Below are 15,317 nucleotides of genomic sequence, written 5' to 3'. Positions count from 1 at the left end.
TGACTCTCCATCCCCAATCAGCCATTTAACCTCGGCCAGATCTACAGTGGTGTAGACATAGATCTCCTTCCAAATGAAAGAGCAACTACGACCAATCAGGACTTTGCATCCCTGACTCTACATCTCATACCAAGCTCTTATCATTCTGCTCCACAAATAATCCGACTGGATAAGGAATCTGATAGCAAGTCTAACAATCATAGCTTCCTCCTGATGAAAAGAGATAATCTTCGGATCTCCATCCCTCATGCTGGGAGACCACTTCCCATGACAATAGATGGAGCCCATAACCATCATGCCTTGAGCCCCACAGGAAGTTTCGAAATAGCTGCTCTAGCCTCCTAAGATAAGAGCTTGATACAATCGTGTTTGCCAAGAGATAAACCAAAATAGAGCTTAAGATTGATCTCACGAGTATCATCTTATCTATCATGAAAAGGGTGTTGGCTTGCTGTCCCTCAAGATGGTCCTGAATTTGCTGCTACATAGACCTACAATCGGTCCTCCAAAGATACAAATGATAGGAACCTCCCGGATTGGTCCACGTCTCGATCTGCTCTTCGATCCCCAGGCGGTCCCAAATAACCTGATTCATCTGGATCTTCATCTTGAGGTTGAAGATGATTGTAGACTTTTGTAGATCACACGCTGACCCGAAGCATGATAATAAGTCTCGACAATGGATGCAAAGGACCTCATATTTCGGATCAAGGTCTAACCAATTAGAAAGTAATTATCTGCAAAGAAGAGGTGCGAAAGAAGTTGAACCTCAAGGGCAGATCAATAAGACACCATCTCCGACCCATGAACGACCACCCTCAACGTCCGAGATAGAACATCAGCACATAAAATGAATAAGTAAGAGGAAAGAAGGCAACCTTGGTGAAGTCTGACCATCGAGTGAAAGGACTCTATCGAGATATCATTGATCAAAATAGTAAAGCTCAGGATCTCCACACAATCCATGATCTAGCTAATCTATCTATTCTGAAAATCGAACTCCTAAAATGTCTAACACAGTAAGTGCCAACTCATTTGGTCGTAAATTCGCTCCACGTCCAGCTTGATCGCCATAAGGCTTCGACGAATGGGAGCATGTCATAGATCATGTATGCACTCATGGACAAGCAAGATATTATTGGTGATACAACGGCTGCTGACAAAAGCATCCTGCTTCAGATTGATCAAGCATGGCACAATTGGCTTCAGCTGTCCGACCAAGACCTTGGTACATACCTTGACGAGAGTGGTGCAGAGGCTAATCGATTCGAAGTACCTCGAGATAGACGCATCGGGATGCTTTGGGATGAGGATGATTAGAGTCCTTTTCCACTCTTCAGGGAGACCTCTAGAATCGAAGACCATCTGCACCGGCTTTACCACCTCCCCCCTAATAATAGGTCAATACCGACAAAAGAAGAGAGGAGAAAACCCATCCGATCCTAGAGCCTTGTCCTCTCTAGGAGACAATATGACCCTCCACACCTTCTCAGCAATCACTGGATAAGTCAGAACCTCATTCTCCTGATCGGAGATAGGGGTCATGAGCTGGAACCCCTAGAATGGGACATCCTCGCCCAAAGACATCATCCATCTCGATCTGAAGAACTGAAAGATCTACCCCCTCATCTCTTCATTGTCATCCACAGTGGTGTGCCATCACTCTCCCTCAGCTACCTGATGCGGTTGTCAGATCTCTGGATTATAATGGATTAGTGAAAGAACCTAATATTTCGATCGTCCTCTTTGATCCACTGATCCTAGAATTTTGCCTCCATAGCATCTCCTGTAGTCTCAGTAAGGAATGGTGTATTGAGAGCTTGTGATAAAGCTCCCTCAAGTCAGGCTCCTGGAGGCTCCCCTCCAAATTCTTTCTCATCTGCAACTTTGTAACATTTGCCTCTACTCTCTCGATCCATCTAAAGATGTCACCAATCTCAAGTCGATTCCACCGAAGGAGTCTACATCTGGCAAGCTCCAATTTTTGAGTCACCTAATATCTCGCATCCCCACAAATCAGCATCCTTCATACCTCCCTAATCAAGTCCCATGATTATGGATAGAAGGTCTAGAGCCTTTCAAACATAAACAGACCCATAGGCAAGTGCAGGCCATCAGTGGTGATAAGAATCGAACAATGATCCGATACAATTCTCGAGAGGTATTAAATCTGGTGTCCCAAAAAGTGCTGGATCCAGTCAGCGGTGGCAAGCACCCGATTAATTCTCTTCCAAATCCTAGCTACCACTGTTGATTATTGCACAAGGTGAATCTGGGTCCAGAGTAGCCAATGTCAATCAGGCCCATATTGCCAATAAACTCTCTGAACTCTCTAGAGTCAATGCTATCCACATGCTGCCTACCACCCTTCTTCTCGTGGGACCTCACAATGCAATTGAAGTTTTTGACAATAAGGGAGGGCAAACCCTGCGACATAATCCTAGAGATCTCAGATGAAAGCATCCTTCGCGTTCTGTACTTAGTGTCCGTGTACACCTTTGATAGAAGCCAAAGTCCATCAGTTTGCTCTGAGATGATTAAGGCCACATGCTGCTTGCATCTATTGAAGGCATCCATCCTGATTGAGCCATGCCTCTACATCACAAGGATCTCTCCTAACAGGCCCCGAATTTCATTGTGTAGGTGCTCTATGCCACTAGAATCCACCGTCTAGCATGGGTAAGACTCATCTTTGAGAGTTGTCTCGAACAAGACACAAATGTCAGGATCATATTGTTAGACCAATCTACTAAATGTTGATCGAAACGAGGGCTTCCCCTCCCTCCAAATATTCCAAATCAGCATCCTCATAGGATAGACTAGTAGGGAAGGGGGTCCGCACCCATACCCCCTTGGTTTGAAGATCTGCCTCCATCTCAGCTACTGCCAGGTCCATTGCCACCTGACCCTTCCCCTCCTCTTGGATGACCAGTCTTAGCTAGACAACAGCATCCTCATGGCCACTATCTTGATCTCTCGCCACCTCATCCATATGCACAAGATCCTCTCCCCTGAGAGATACAGGGTCACGCACCCTCAGAGTCTCCGACCCTTGCTTAGAATGCCCCTCCTTGACTTGGGCTCCAAGATCACATACCAAGTCTTCCGGTTGAACCGGTGCCCTCCCCCCTCCCTTGGGATCCTGGTAGAGAAAAGAAGGCCCCAGGACCTCCAATGCCGATTGTGGACTCTGCCCAGGCCTCTAGGAGGACCAGGGCCTCACAGACCCGCCCATTGGACTTCATAGGTATCCGATCTGCATCAAAATCAGGGGGCCAAGCCCTTTTGGGCTAGGATGAGCCCGTCCTAAGAGCTCCTATTGACCCGCCTTCAGATGGGCCCATGCCTATACCCTAGCCCAGCACCGAGGGCCAAACCGATTAGCGGACCGAACTGCACCTGGGCTTAGGCTCCTGATAGCAATCTCAATGCCTTTAGAGCCCAATCCGACTATTGATCCAGCCTTGGGTTGGGTGGGCGAGCTCCGTTGTGCGATCTTGGCTTGCTGGATCCAATTGTTGGATCCCGACATTAAGTTAGTCCAATCCGAGTCCCCTTGACTTGCCTTTGGCTTGGACTCAGGGGGCTAGGTTGACTCGACCTCCTTCTTCCTCAAACTATTTAGCTCCTCCAACCAGGACTGCCACCGTCGGACAGCTACCAACCATGGCCTTATGCATGGCCCATCAACAACCGCTTTGAACTCTACCCCTTCGCCTTGAGCCTCCATCATTGAGCTCAAACCAGCCATCGGGACTCCACCTCCCCCTCCGACTAGGCACACCTCCTTCAGAAAATATAACCAAACCACATGGGTGGCAAACACCATCAAGATTCTCGTACACAAACCTCTGCCAGAAGGGGTCCTCCAAGTCCTTGATCTACATCCTTGATCGCAACGGCTAGAAGATGTCGACCCTCATGCAAACCTGTGTGAAGCCGAGCCTCCTTTGCTCTGCCATGCAATCATCTAGCGAGGAGGCTCCCCTGTCCAATGAAGTATTTTTGGATCATCGCCTCTCCCCAAAACTCCACTAGGAGCCACGATAATCGGATCCAAATCAGAGCCGATCTGATGGCCCTTTTCAATGGAAAAAATCGAGCCCCTAGGGCTCCACCACCAGCACTTGTCTCGTGACCATCCACAGTCGGTGGAGGACTATATCCCTCTCTCCCACCTCCTTAAACTTGAAAAGAAGAAAATCCCTCTCAAGATCGTATCCCACCACCTTCCCTTTCAGCCCAGCTCACATTCGGAACTCCTTCACCACCACCTCTGTCACCACTCTCTGGCCAAGGCTCCTTGCCACCACCATTGAGGCCACTTAGCACTCTAATATCTCCCTCAGATCCTCCTTCGAGATCTCAACCTTCGAAAACCACCAGATGAGTCCCCTTACCTCCTCTGGTGATGACTCTGGCAAGATCTACATGGTGTGCTCTTGCACCATCTTTCTCCAACTCGCATCAGACCCCTCTCCTAATTTGAGGCCCCCGAGCGGTTTCTAGAGACGCCCACCATCCTCTCTAGTGCCGATAGTCACTACGGCCGGTTAAATCGTTGGTGATCAAATAGAAATGGACTGCAGCTAGGGGTGAGCATGGTCTGATTTGGATCGGTTTCATGCTCAAACTTAAGTCGAATCAGTCCTAAACGGTTTGGCATTTCTAGAAATCAAATCGAACCAATAGAAGATTGAAACCAAACCAAATCAATATGATTTAAATGATCTAATTTGGTTTAGTTTATCGGTTTATATTATTATTTTTTTTTTGTGATTCATAAAGACTTGTTTTTTTTTCACATAAGAATACCATCAAGAGAATTTATCAAGTAAAATAATTTAAATTGACATAAGATATTGTCACTCAATAAAAAAATTTTAAATAAACACCATCATTAAGGATAAAAATAAAGATCTCCAACACATTAAAAAAAAAACAAACAATCCAGTAAGTAAGTCGCTTAGGGTTTAAAGCTAATCAATACAAAATCAAATTGATAAATAACACCATAAATTCAAATTTATTTTTTAATACATTAGTACTCCAACATAAACAACATCCTAATAAAAATAATATTATTTTATTAAAGCTGGTCCCATTCGATTTGAGAAAGATTTTATTTATTGACAAATCTGAACTAATCCAAATTTATTTTTTATATATCAAAAACTAATCAAACTAAATCGAATAAAATTTTAAACCAAATCAAACTTATAGTTTGGTTTGATTTTACCAGTTTGATTGGTTCAGATTTAATTTTTGCTCACCCCTAACTGCAACGGTAAGAAAAAAGTCACTGTTCAAACAGAACTGTTCCATTATTATTAAACAAATGACAATTGCTTATTTAGTGGGAGTGGGCTGAAAATGAGTACAATTCATTGTGAAACGGGCCTAGCTTTCTTGGGCCGAAGCTATATTGGGCATTTGAGGAATTCTTTGTGCACCGCGGGTGATGTAAAAAATCTGTGGAGTGCACCACTTAATCTGATTGGTCTACGTAGTCATCACTTTTCAATGCGTATTTAATGCCTGTAGGTCGATCTTTTCATTTAAAAATTTTATATCACAAAAATATCTCTACCTTTTGAAAAAAATTATGATATCCTGTGGTGTAATATAGCTCAAGATATTATAAAATGGTTTAAGATATCATAATATGAGAAGAACATTTTTGTCTAACCACTTTTCAACGCGTATTTAATGCCTGCAGGTCGATTTTTTCGTTTGAAAATTTTGAATGACGAAAATACCTATGTTCTTTAGAAAAAAATTATGATATTCTATATATATTATGGACACAGAATGTCATAATATAACCATAGAATATTATAATTTTTGTAAAATAGGATCATTTTCGTCATATAATTTTTAAATGAAAAAATCAACTTATAGACATTAAATGTGTGTTGAAAAGTGATGATTACGTGAATCAATCGGATGAGATGGTGCACTCCATATCGGATTTTCTACACCGCCCACGATGCACAAAGAATTTCGCTTGGGCATTTTTTTAGGTGAAGTGGAAAGTCATTTCAGCTCGGGCCTTGAGTTAAGCTTGGACCCTAATTGCCCATACTATTATTAGGAAAAGCACATAAAAAAGTGCAGTTATAATCTAAAGGTAAAGACAAATCAAGAGCATGTTGTGACATATATCAAGATGAATGTTCATATTGCAACGTGTACTAGCTTGCTACAAAATGTATGAGAATGAATTATAGTGTGTATTAACATGCCTACATAATAGAAAAAAAGAAGAAAAATAAAATAGGAACAGCAACAAACCTGGCACCGTCCTTGGAGAAGTTCTGGCCACCCCTACAAGTATAGATTTCAGGCTTAGCTTGTTTGCAAGATACAACAGGCTTGATCTCCATCGGTGGCACTGAGATGCTAGTAGATCCTTTGAGATCTCGTATTCATGCATCTTTACATTAAAAAGACAGAAAATGATCTTTGGAAAACTTGCATTCATGCATCGATCTTTACGTTAAAAGAGAGAGAAAACGATGGAAGCAATGTTGACTGCTCTCCATGTTAGTCCCCAAGACGCCTAACCTCTCTTATACTCCCCATGGGTCTATGCAATTAAGGTTCATTATCACATATTAGAAGTATCCAAAATTATCATGATTGTTGGTATGTAAATAATTTGGAACTAATAGAATACATTCAACTGCTCCGATCATCGATGTGCAGCCCTCATTATCCAATTTAGATCTGATAGGATCCAAATAGAGATATACTCGTGCGGTGAGCCGGTGAGTCTCTCTCTCCTTACAGACGCACATGCACTCACATATGTGCTACAATCATCATCAAGATTTTATACTTTTGTATATACATAAAATAATTAGTTGGAAAAGTACCTAAAGAAAGTAAGCCAATTTGAGTAAGTGAAAAAATAACAGCCGGCGTACCCCAGAGTAATAATGGCCACTCCAGATGGTTTTTAAAAGAAACGAGTGAGACCAGGGGGGCGAAAAAGGCAAAAAAGTAAAAAAAAAAAAAAAAGAAAAGAAACGAAAAGAAAAGAAACGAAAAAGCAAGCTACTAACGTATTGTCACTTTGCCACCAGTAAACGTGTGTTTACTCATGGCAGCAAGTGTACGTGCAGCGAGGCACACATGATCACAAAAATGAGGGAGGCGGCAAAAATATCCGTCTGTCGCTCCTCCTTTTTCAGGTGAGGCTCTAAAAATAAACTTAACATAGAGAATACCAAAACTTAGGAGTAGTTACAACAATTTGGGCACCAGTTGCCCTGAGCCATCGACATGCGAAGGTTTTAGCTTGAGAATCCAATGAAGAAGCCGCTTCTTATGATCCTGGCTGGTCAAGTTTGCAATCGGATCCAGTGTGCCATCTCTAGCGAGAGCCGATTCAAACTGTTCCAAGACCTTCACAATCTGCCAAAACTCAGGTCTCTTCTCTGGATGCAGTGCCCAGCATTGCTCGATCAAGGCTTGTAAGGCTGCTGGGCAGTCAGGGGGAATCACAGGTCTCAAGTTCTGAAAAGTCCATTTTTTTTGGCATTAGAAACGTACCGACAAATATTTAGGTGACTTCCCATATTTCTTTCCTCTTAGCCAAGATTGAAAGATGAACTTTATGAAAAGCAAATCAATTATTTCATGGAACTGTGTTGACAAACATAACACGTCAACAAGGGTTAAATTCTGGCACTTAGAAACTTTGTTTCTGGCAGCAAGCTGCTAAAAGGTTTTCCTTAAAAGATAATCAGAAAAGAAAGATACAGCTCTCCATGTATCAAGGTTGTCGACAGCCAGCCAAAACTATATACTGCAGATAAGCCAATGGATAGAGAGCAAAGCCACAAGAGAATAGCTAAAAATAGCAGAAAATCAGCATAACATCTGATACAATTTCCACTTTATCATGTAACACACAACACATGCTAATAAGAACATTTCTACTTGGAAATAATCTGATAGGAGACTATGACAGTTATAGTAGTTTAATGTAGCGATCAGCTGTATGCCATTTTCAGAACGCTTGATGTATTTTGTGCAGAAATCTCGATATAAATAGCTCAAAATCTTGGTTCTCACATGAAAAGACTCATAAAATATAGGACAAATCTATTAAGGTATCATATGCAGCATGTATAAATGATTATTTTCCCCCCAATAGACCCACTATTGATGTTGATTATCAATGCATCGATAAATTATAATAATAAATAAAGATGGTTGAAGGCAATGAACGCAAAATCCTCCACTATAATTGAAAAGCGTACCTTATCAACCACTGCAAAAGCAGCTTGGATGGGTGTCATATCCTCATACGGGACTCTACCTGTTATCATATCCCATAATACCAGTCCAAAGCTGTAAACATCTACTTTCCTTCCATAATGTTTGTGTTTGATCATCTCAGGTGCCATCCAACGAAATGTTCCAGGGTCCTCAGCCAATACATCGCAATATGCCTCCTCACAGGCTATTCCAAAGTCAGCAATTTTTACACAGAAGTCTTCATCAAAAAGAATGTTCTCAGGTTTCAAGTCTCGGTGAATAACTCCTTGTGAGTGAACGTATTCCATTCCTCGAGCAATATCAAGAGCAATTGCAATAAGTTTCTGTAGAGGAAGGGATTTGTGTTCAGGCTTGCGTAAGAATGCCCTTAGGGATCCTTGAGAAAGATATTCAGTAATTATGCAAAAAACTGGGGGTTTTCTGCATGCTGCTGCAAGCTGCAACAGAATAGAGATAATCATGAGGGGAAAACAGGAGCATCGCATACATCATTGCCTTATAGAGTAGAAATTCAAGTGAATACAGTTGGACGAGATTGTGAAAATACCAGAAAAGTCTTGATGATAAATCAGTAAACATATGCCCTTAGTCAACCCAAACTTAGTTATAATATTTCTTTTTTGCTGCTTTTTGGCACATATAGCTATGGTAGTTTATCAAGGCGCTGGTCTACCTAATTGCACATTATGTGTGTTGTCTGAAAAATTTCATATGCTATCACCTAGTGGTTCCACTTTCCTTTTCCCAAGAACTTGCCACATTACGGTGGATGCCTTGTACAATAAAAAGTTGCAAAGCTTTTCTTCACAACTTTGCATTAAATAGCTTTCATTTCCATTTTATTACTTCCCCACTACTCCTCCAAAACTAAAAGATTGAGAGACAAACTATCCCTATTCATAGTTTTAACATAAGAATTTTCAAGTACATAATATCTGCTCTCATCCATCTTGCTAGCGGCATATAAAGCAATTCCATTTTGAATTCAGGATAAAGATTTTAAAGAACATGGTAAAAGAATTGCAACCAACCTCAGTTTGTTACATTAATCCATTAGAAATTTGTGAAGGACTCCAAAATCCCCTGAATAAAGAACCATCCACATACACCCAAAAAAAGAACCACCCACAAAGTCGTCCTGAATAAAGATAGCAAATAATGCTCCATATATATTAATAAAATGTCAAGAAAAAAAAATATCATACTTATTGCTTACATTTTTTACCAAAAAAACATTAGAGCACAACAGAAGCACTCACTGGGAGCTCTTCAGTTGATTATGTCGATATATAGGAGGCCACTTTAGGAAGATATAATTATACAAATATATATGTATGTATGTATATAATTAAGCAGTAATTGAAGATCATTATACTTCTTTGAACACATAACATGCAGCCAAACTAATTCGGTGTGTGTTCATCAATTGTAATCAGAAGAGCAAAGCGGTGAAAGCATAATAGGTCATCCTGACTGAAATATATATACATACACACGATGAAAACAATGAGCAGAGTCAACATGATTAATCAACAGATAGATATATGGTAGGTACCTTAATTACATTTCGGTGGTGGAGATGAGACAGAAGGGTGACTTCTCTTGTGAACTGTTTCTCCAGTCTGGCAGCCATCACACCATTTTCATCATCATCAGGTTGCCTAATAATCTTCACTGCAACAGGTTGATCCTGATAAATACCATGATACAATCGACTATGAGCTCCAGAAGCAAATCTAAGCCCAAGGTACAGCTGGGAAAGATCAACCGTCCACTCATTGGTGGTCTCCACAGCATTAACCCTCCCTCCACCATGGTCAAAATATCTTGCCCAGGGACTCTCCTTCTTACTCTTGAGCTCGTCCAAAGCTTTCATAGAAGACAAGTGCTCGAGAGTAGGACTCAAGGGAGGTGATTTTGATTTGAGAGCATTATGATCACGGGCTTCTCTCGAGAACAATTTGCTAAAGATACTATTATCTGATCCCTTCCTGCTAGGTGGTGGGGTTGAGAATCTCCTCCCACTAGCCCTACCTTCTTTGAAGGCATCAGAGAGGATGGTAGCTGGAAGTGGAGACAGAGACCTCTGCTTGGGTTTGGGTTTCCTTTCAGTATCTGATAATGGGCCTGATTTATGAGAAACAGAACCTAATTGGAGCCTTACCGAAGAAGAGTCCAAGACCTCGCAAGAGTTGGAAGTTTTCAGCTTCAATCTAGGATCTTGACCAGAGGAGGAACGGGAAGACTTTGAACTCGAACTCTTTGGTCTCCATTTAGAATCTTGATCAGGATGAAAAGAAAAGCTAGAATTCTCTAAACGTGACCTCGCTGGCTTGAATCCACGATTGCTGTCGGGCTGCGACGACAAAGGAAACGATGGCATGCTAGAAGAATGCTGGATCGAGTCCTTCTGATTCAGTCGATCGGTCATTGAAGAAATCGATGCCAATTTACGAAAATCCGAAGTCGAGCTATTCATCTTCAACTCCGCATCACAATCAGCCTGGCTGGAGAGCGGGATCGCCGGCAACCGAGAAGAATCCAACCGGTGGCAGACGGTGTGGGAGAACTTGGCCCTCCTCACCCAAGAGCTGCTCTCCTCCTCCATTGTACACCCGAAATCAAAGGCGGAGCCAATAAAATTCCGGCCGTAGAGCCTCGCAACCCAGAAACCCTGATTCAGACAAGCCGGGGGGAGCGGAACACGGATCCGAGAACACCTTTAAGCACATCCAAGGACGGCTTTCGGAAGCGCAGCTCCGTCCACATCAACGAGACAATCCAAGCTCGGATTGGGCGCCCATTCCGATCAAACCCCTCAAACGAGAGAACTCCTACGACGGTCTCCGCCAGATTAATCCACAATCAAACAAAAAATAGAGCTCCACTCGGAAAGGATGAAGAAATCCCCACCAGTGCTGGCCCTTTCACAAAACCTATAATAAAAAACGAGAGAGGGGGAATCCAAGAACCAAAATTTATTAGGAAAAGGCGACGAGACCAGGGTCCCATCGGATGCAATGACGCAAACCCACAACCATAACTTTCCCCAGCGACGTTGAAATCACATCAAAATCCCTCTTTTTTCGCATAATTTAAATAAACATCAAAGATTTCGGGGGAAAAAAAAAGGGACGCTTTCTGTCTGGCATCCCACCCCAGAAAACAACTGATCTTGGGCTTCAAAAAAAAAAAAAAATCAGAAGAAAACGGATAATTCAATACAAAGGGAAGAGATTACGGGAAGCGTACATAGAAGGAGCCAGGCATCAGGAGAGATCCCTCCCATTGAGATCAAGAAACCCCCCCCCTCCTCCTCCTCCTCGAAGGCAGACTCTTTCTATCTTCGTCGCGCAGGGTAGGAGGAGGGGTTTGGCGCAGAATCCGTCCCCCTCCCTCCTCCTGGGCGTCGTCTCAAGTTCCTTCCTTCGGGATCTAGTTTTGGAGTCATTCGAGGACGCACGTAATACGGTACTAAATGGAAGTTAAAGCTGTTATTAATATAATAATAATATATATGGCTATTATTATATTATTGTTGCTTGTGCTGCCGTTTAAAGCGCTGGTGTGTGGCGGTGTCTGGGGCCCACCTTTGAGGGGGAGCTCTGGAAAGTCAAAAGAAATATTCTATGTTAAGAATAATAGAATGGAAGGGTCGCCGTCGGGGAGGCTGTCGTGCGTGCTCCAGCCTTGGTTTCGGCTCTTTTACTTAAACCCATAAAATTTAAGGAATAAGTTCCAGAGAAATACTTTGTGCACCGCCGTGGATCAAGCGCGGGGCGGGCGTAGCGGGGGGACTTTTTTTTTTTTTTTCAACAGTTCCGTACAGAAATCAATCATTATGGACGCTGCATGCGGTGCCCATGATGCACAAAATATTCCTCTAAATTGAAGGTATGTGCAGCGGACAGTAAAATTTTTTTGAGAAATTATTTATGCACCGCATCCGGTAACACTACTCTGACTGATTGGATTGTGCGGTCATTATTTTTAATATATATTTTATATTTATAATTTATATTTTTATTTAAAATTTTAAATAATATTTTTTTAAAAAAAATTATGATATCTTGTAGTCATATATTATGATATTTTATGATTATAATATTTTATAATTAAATTATAATTTTTTATATAAAATATCATAATTTTTTTAAAAAAATTATAGTGCTTGCAACTTTACTTTTTTATATAAAATATCATAATTTAATTTTATAATTAAATTATAATTTTTTATATAAAATATCATAATTTTATGATATTGTAGCCAATAGTGCTTGCAACTTTACAGATCAGATAATTGATGTTTAACACGGTACAGAAGACGAGAGTTCGGAGCCTCTAAAAGCAATTAGACTCTACTGGTCAATGCATAGGTGTTGTAGCGAGGCCTGACAAATTTGGTTATGTTTATCGTTCAAGGAGGCATGACACGGATTCTAACTGTAGGCTTGCCGTCCTTGACGTTACAAATATCTATATATTAAACAACGTCCTGATCGATGCTGACGTTCTGAGCCGCATCTTCCGCTTAGTCCTGGAACAGTGGTATGTAATCGCCGCACAAAAATCATATGGTCCATATTCCTTTTTCTCGTATCTTAAAGAGAAAATCATAAGTTAAATAAGAACAGGATCCAGAGCTAGGGATGGCAATGGGTAAGATTTGGGTCGGATAATGTATTACCCATCCTCAAATCCGAACTTAATATCCTATACCCAAACCCTATCCGATATCCAATCGGGTAAGAAAAGAGATACTCATCCCCATACCCAACGGGTTCGGAGATACCCGTGAGTAACCCATTTCCCCATACCCAACCCATACCCGCCCCATATCCAACCCATACCCATCCATTCTATACCCAAAAAAAAAAAAAATAATTTTATGCATATTATCAATCAAAAATAGAATCACCAATTCCATATAAAATATAATTTATGAGTTCAAATTTATAGAAATCAAACATAAAAATAGAATTACATTTAAACATAGAATATATAAACAACCAAAATAAATTTCTACATATTATCAATCAAAACAAAATTATCAATTCAACATAGAATATAATTTATAAGTCCAAATTTATAGAAATCAACATAGAAATAGAACTACCATTCAAAATCTAACATAACCATTAAGTTCATTATTTCATCCATGAAAATTTAGTATAATGCTAAAAAAGTAATGAACTTGAATACCAAACTTCCAAATAATTTCATGAAATGGCTGCAACTCCACAAATCATTCCAGGCAAATAGTAGGCTCTGCAACAAATAATTAAAAAATTAATATATAATTAAGTAAATATATATAACAAAGTAAGAAAAATAATCATAAAGTAAAATATTATTACCTGAACAATCCAAATGACCATCATCATCATCATCATCATAAGTATTTATAGCTAATGATCCATCTATCAATGATTCAAAATAAGATAAACATATTAATATAGTGAAAAGTACACAAAATAATAAATAATATTAAATTTAATATACCTTTTCTTTTAGAAGCTAATAACCAATTTTGAGCACACATCAATGCCTCAATTGTTTTTGCATGGAGTCGGCTTCGATGAGGACTCACAAGTCTGCCACTTGTACTAAAAGCAGATTCAGAAGCAACTATGGATACAGGAATAGCAAGTATATCTCTAGCAATAGTTTGTAATGTAGGATATTTTAATCCATTTTGCTTCCACCATACCAAAATATCAAAATCATCAGACCAAGACAACACATCATCCTCTAAATAATGGTCCAACTCAGTCATAACTGTTACTTTAGCTTTCTTTTTACTTTGAATAGAAGAAAGTAAAGCACTATCATCATAATCAAGCTTTGACTTGATAGTTGATTGTCCCTCACTATCTTTAACATTTTCTGCATTTGAAATGTTACCTGACTTGTAACTCTTCAGCAAATTATTTAATAATGTCCGAATTTTATCAACATACTTGGGAGCTTCTTCCTTCTCAAAGACTTGATCAAAATAAAACTCAACCAAACTCATCTTATATCTTGGGTCTAAAATTGAAGCAACACCCATTATCTCATGCACAACACCCCAATATTTATCATATTTGTCCAGCATCTTCATTGCCATTTCATGTATTACTTCATCTTCAAACAACCATTCTCCTAAAGCCAACTTAATTTGACAAATTTTTCTAAAATATAAGTTGGCAGTAGGATAATTTATCCCTTAAAATAACTCAGTAACAGTATAAAAAATTTCCAATTTTTCACAAATTTTTCGAGCAAACTCCCAATCATTCTCACTAGGTGAATACTTATATTGAGATTCACGTTGTCTCAATCGAGTAAAAACACCCTTATATTGAATAGCAGTTTGAAGCATCAAATAAGTAGAGTTCCATATTGTTGGACAAGCCAAACATAATTTCTTACTATAAAAATCCGTAATTGTCTAACAGTTTCTTCAAACTTTTCAACTCTTTTAGGAGTTGCAGACCAATATGCTACACTATCCCTTATATTCTCAAGACTACTTTTTATCACATCCAAACCATCTTTGACAATCAAATTCAAAATATGGGCACAACAACGCATGTGTAACATGGAACCAGATTGCAACAAGTAATCAATTTGTAATTTATCTTTCACAATACCAATCAAAGCATCATTCGTTGAACAGTTATCCAAAGTAATTGTTGATAACTTTGCATCCACATTCCAATCCAATAAACAATCGACCAATACTTTAGCAAGAACATTACTGGTATGTGGACAAGGCACATAGATAAACTTATTAAAAATTTAATAATTCATAATAAAAAACAATCATATAAGTATAAAATATTATAAAACAGCACTAAAAAAGTATTAAAGAGTTTGGTACCTCAAAAGTTGGCTTTGTAAAGTCCACGAGTTATCAATAAAGTGCGTTGTGACGGCCATAAATCTCTTCTTTTGGGTTGAAGCTGTCCACATGTCTGTTGTTATGACAACTCTACTAGTATTATTCTCTAAGATCTTCATCATCTTGTTTCTTTCAAAGTCAT

General features: G+C 39.8%; 1 protein-coding gene across 1 annotated transcript; it reads right to left on the bottom strand.

The window, feature by feature from the left end:
* Positions 1 to 7,043: 7,043 nt before the first annotated feature.
* On the bottom strand, positions 7,044 to 11,527 carry LOC105048076 (uncharacterized). The gene is given in 4 exon segments (XM_073254618.1): positions 7,044 to 7,521; positions 8,271 to 8,726; positions 9,845 to 10,977; positions 10,980 to 11,527. Coding segments are annotated over 4 exon segments (1,941 nt in total). The 5' UTR covers positions 11,059 to 11,527; the 3' UTR covers positions 7,044 to 7,248.
* Between the last annotated feature and the right edge of the window lie 3,790 nt (positions 11,528 to 15,317).

This window comes from Elaeis guineensis, chromosome 3 (genome assembly GCF_000442705.2).
Source record: "Elaeis guineensis isolate ETL-2024a chromosome 3, EG11, whole genome shotgun sequence".
Taxonomy (NCBI): domain Eukaryota; kingdom Viridiplantae; phylum Streptophyta; class Magnoliopsida; order Arecales; family Arecaceae; genus Elaeis; species Elaeis guineensis.
The sequence above is the reverse complement of the archived record's forward strand: the minus strand, read 5'-3'. Positions and strand labels throughout refer to the sequence as shown.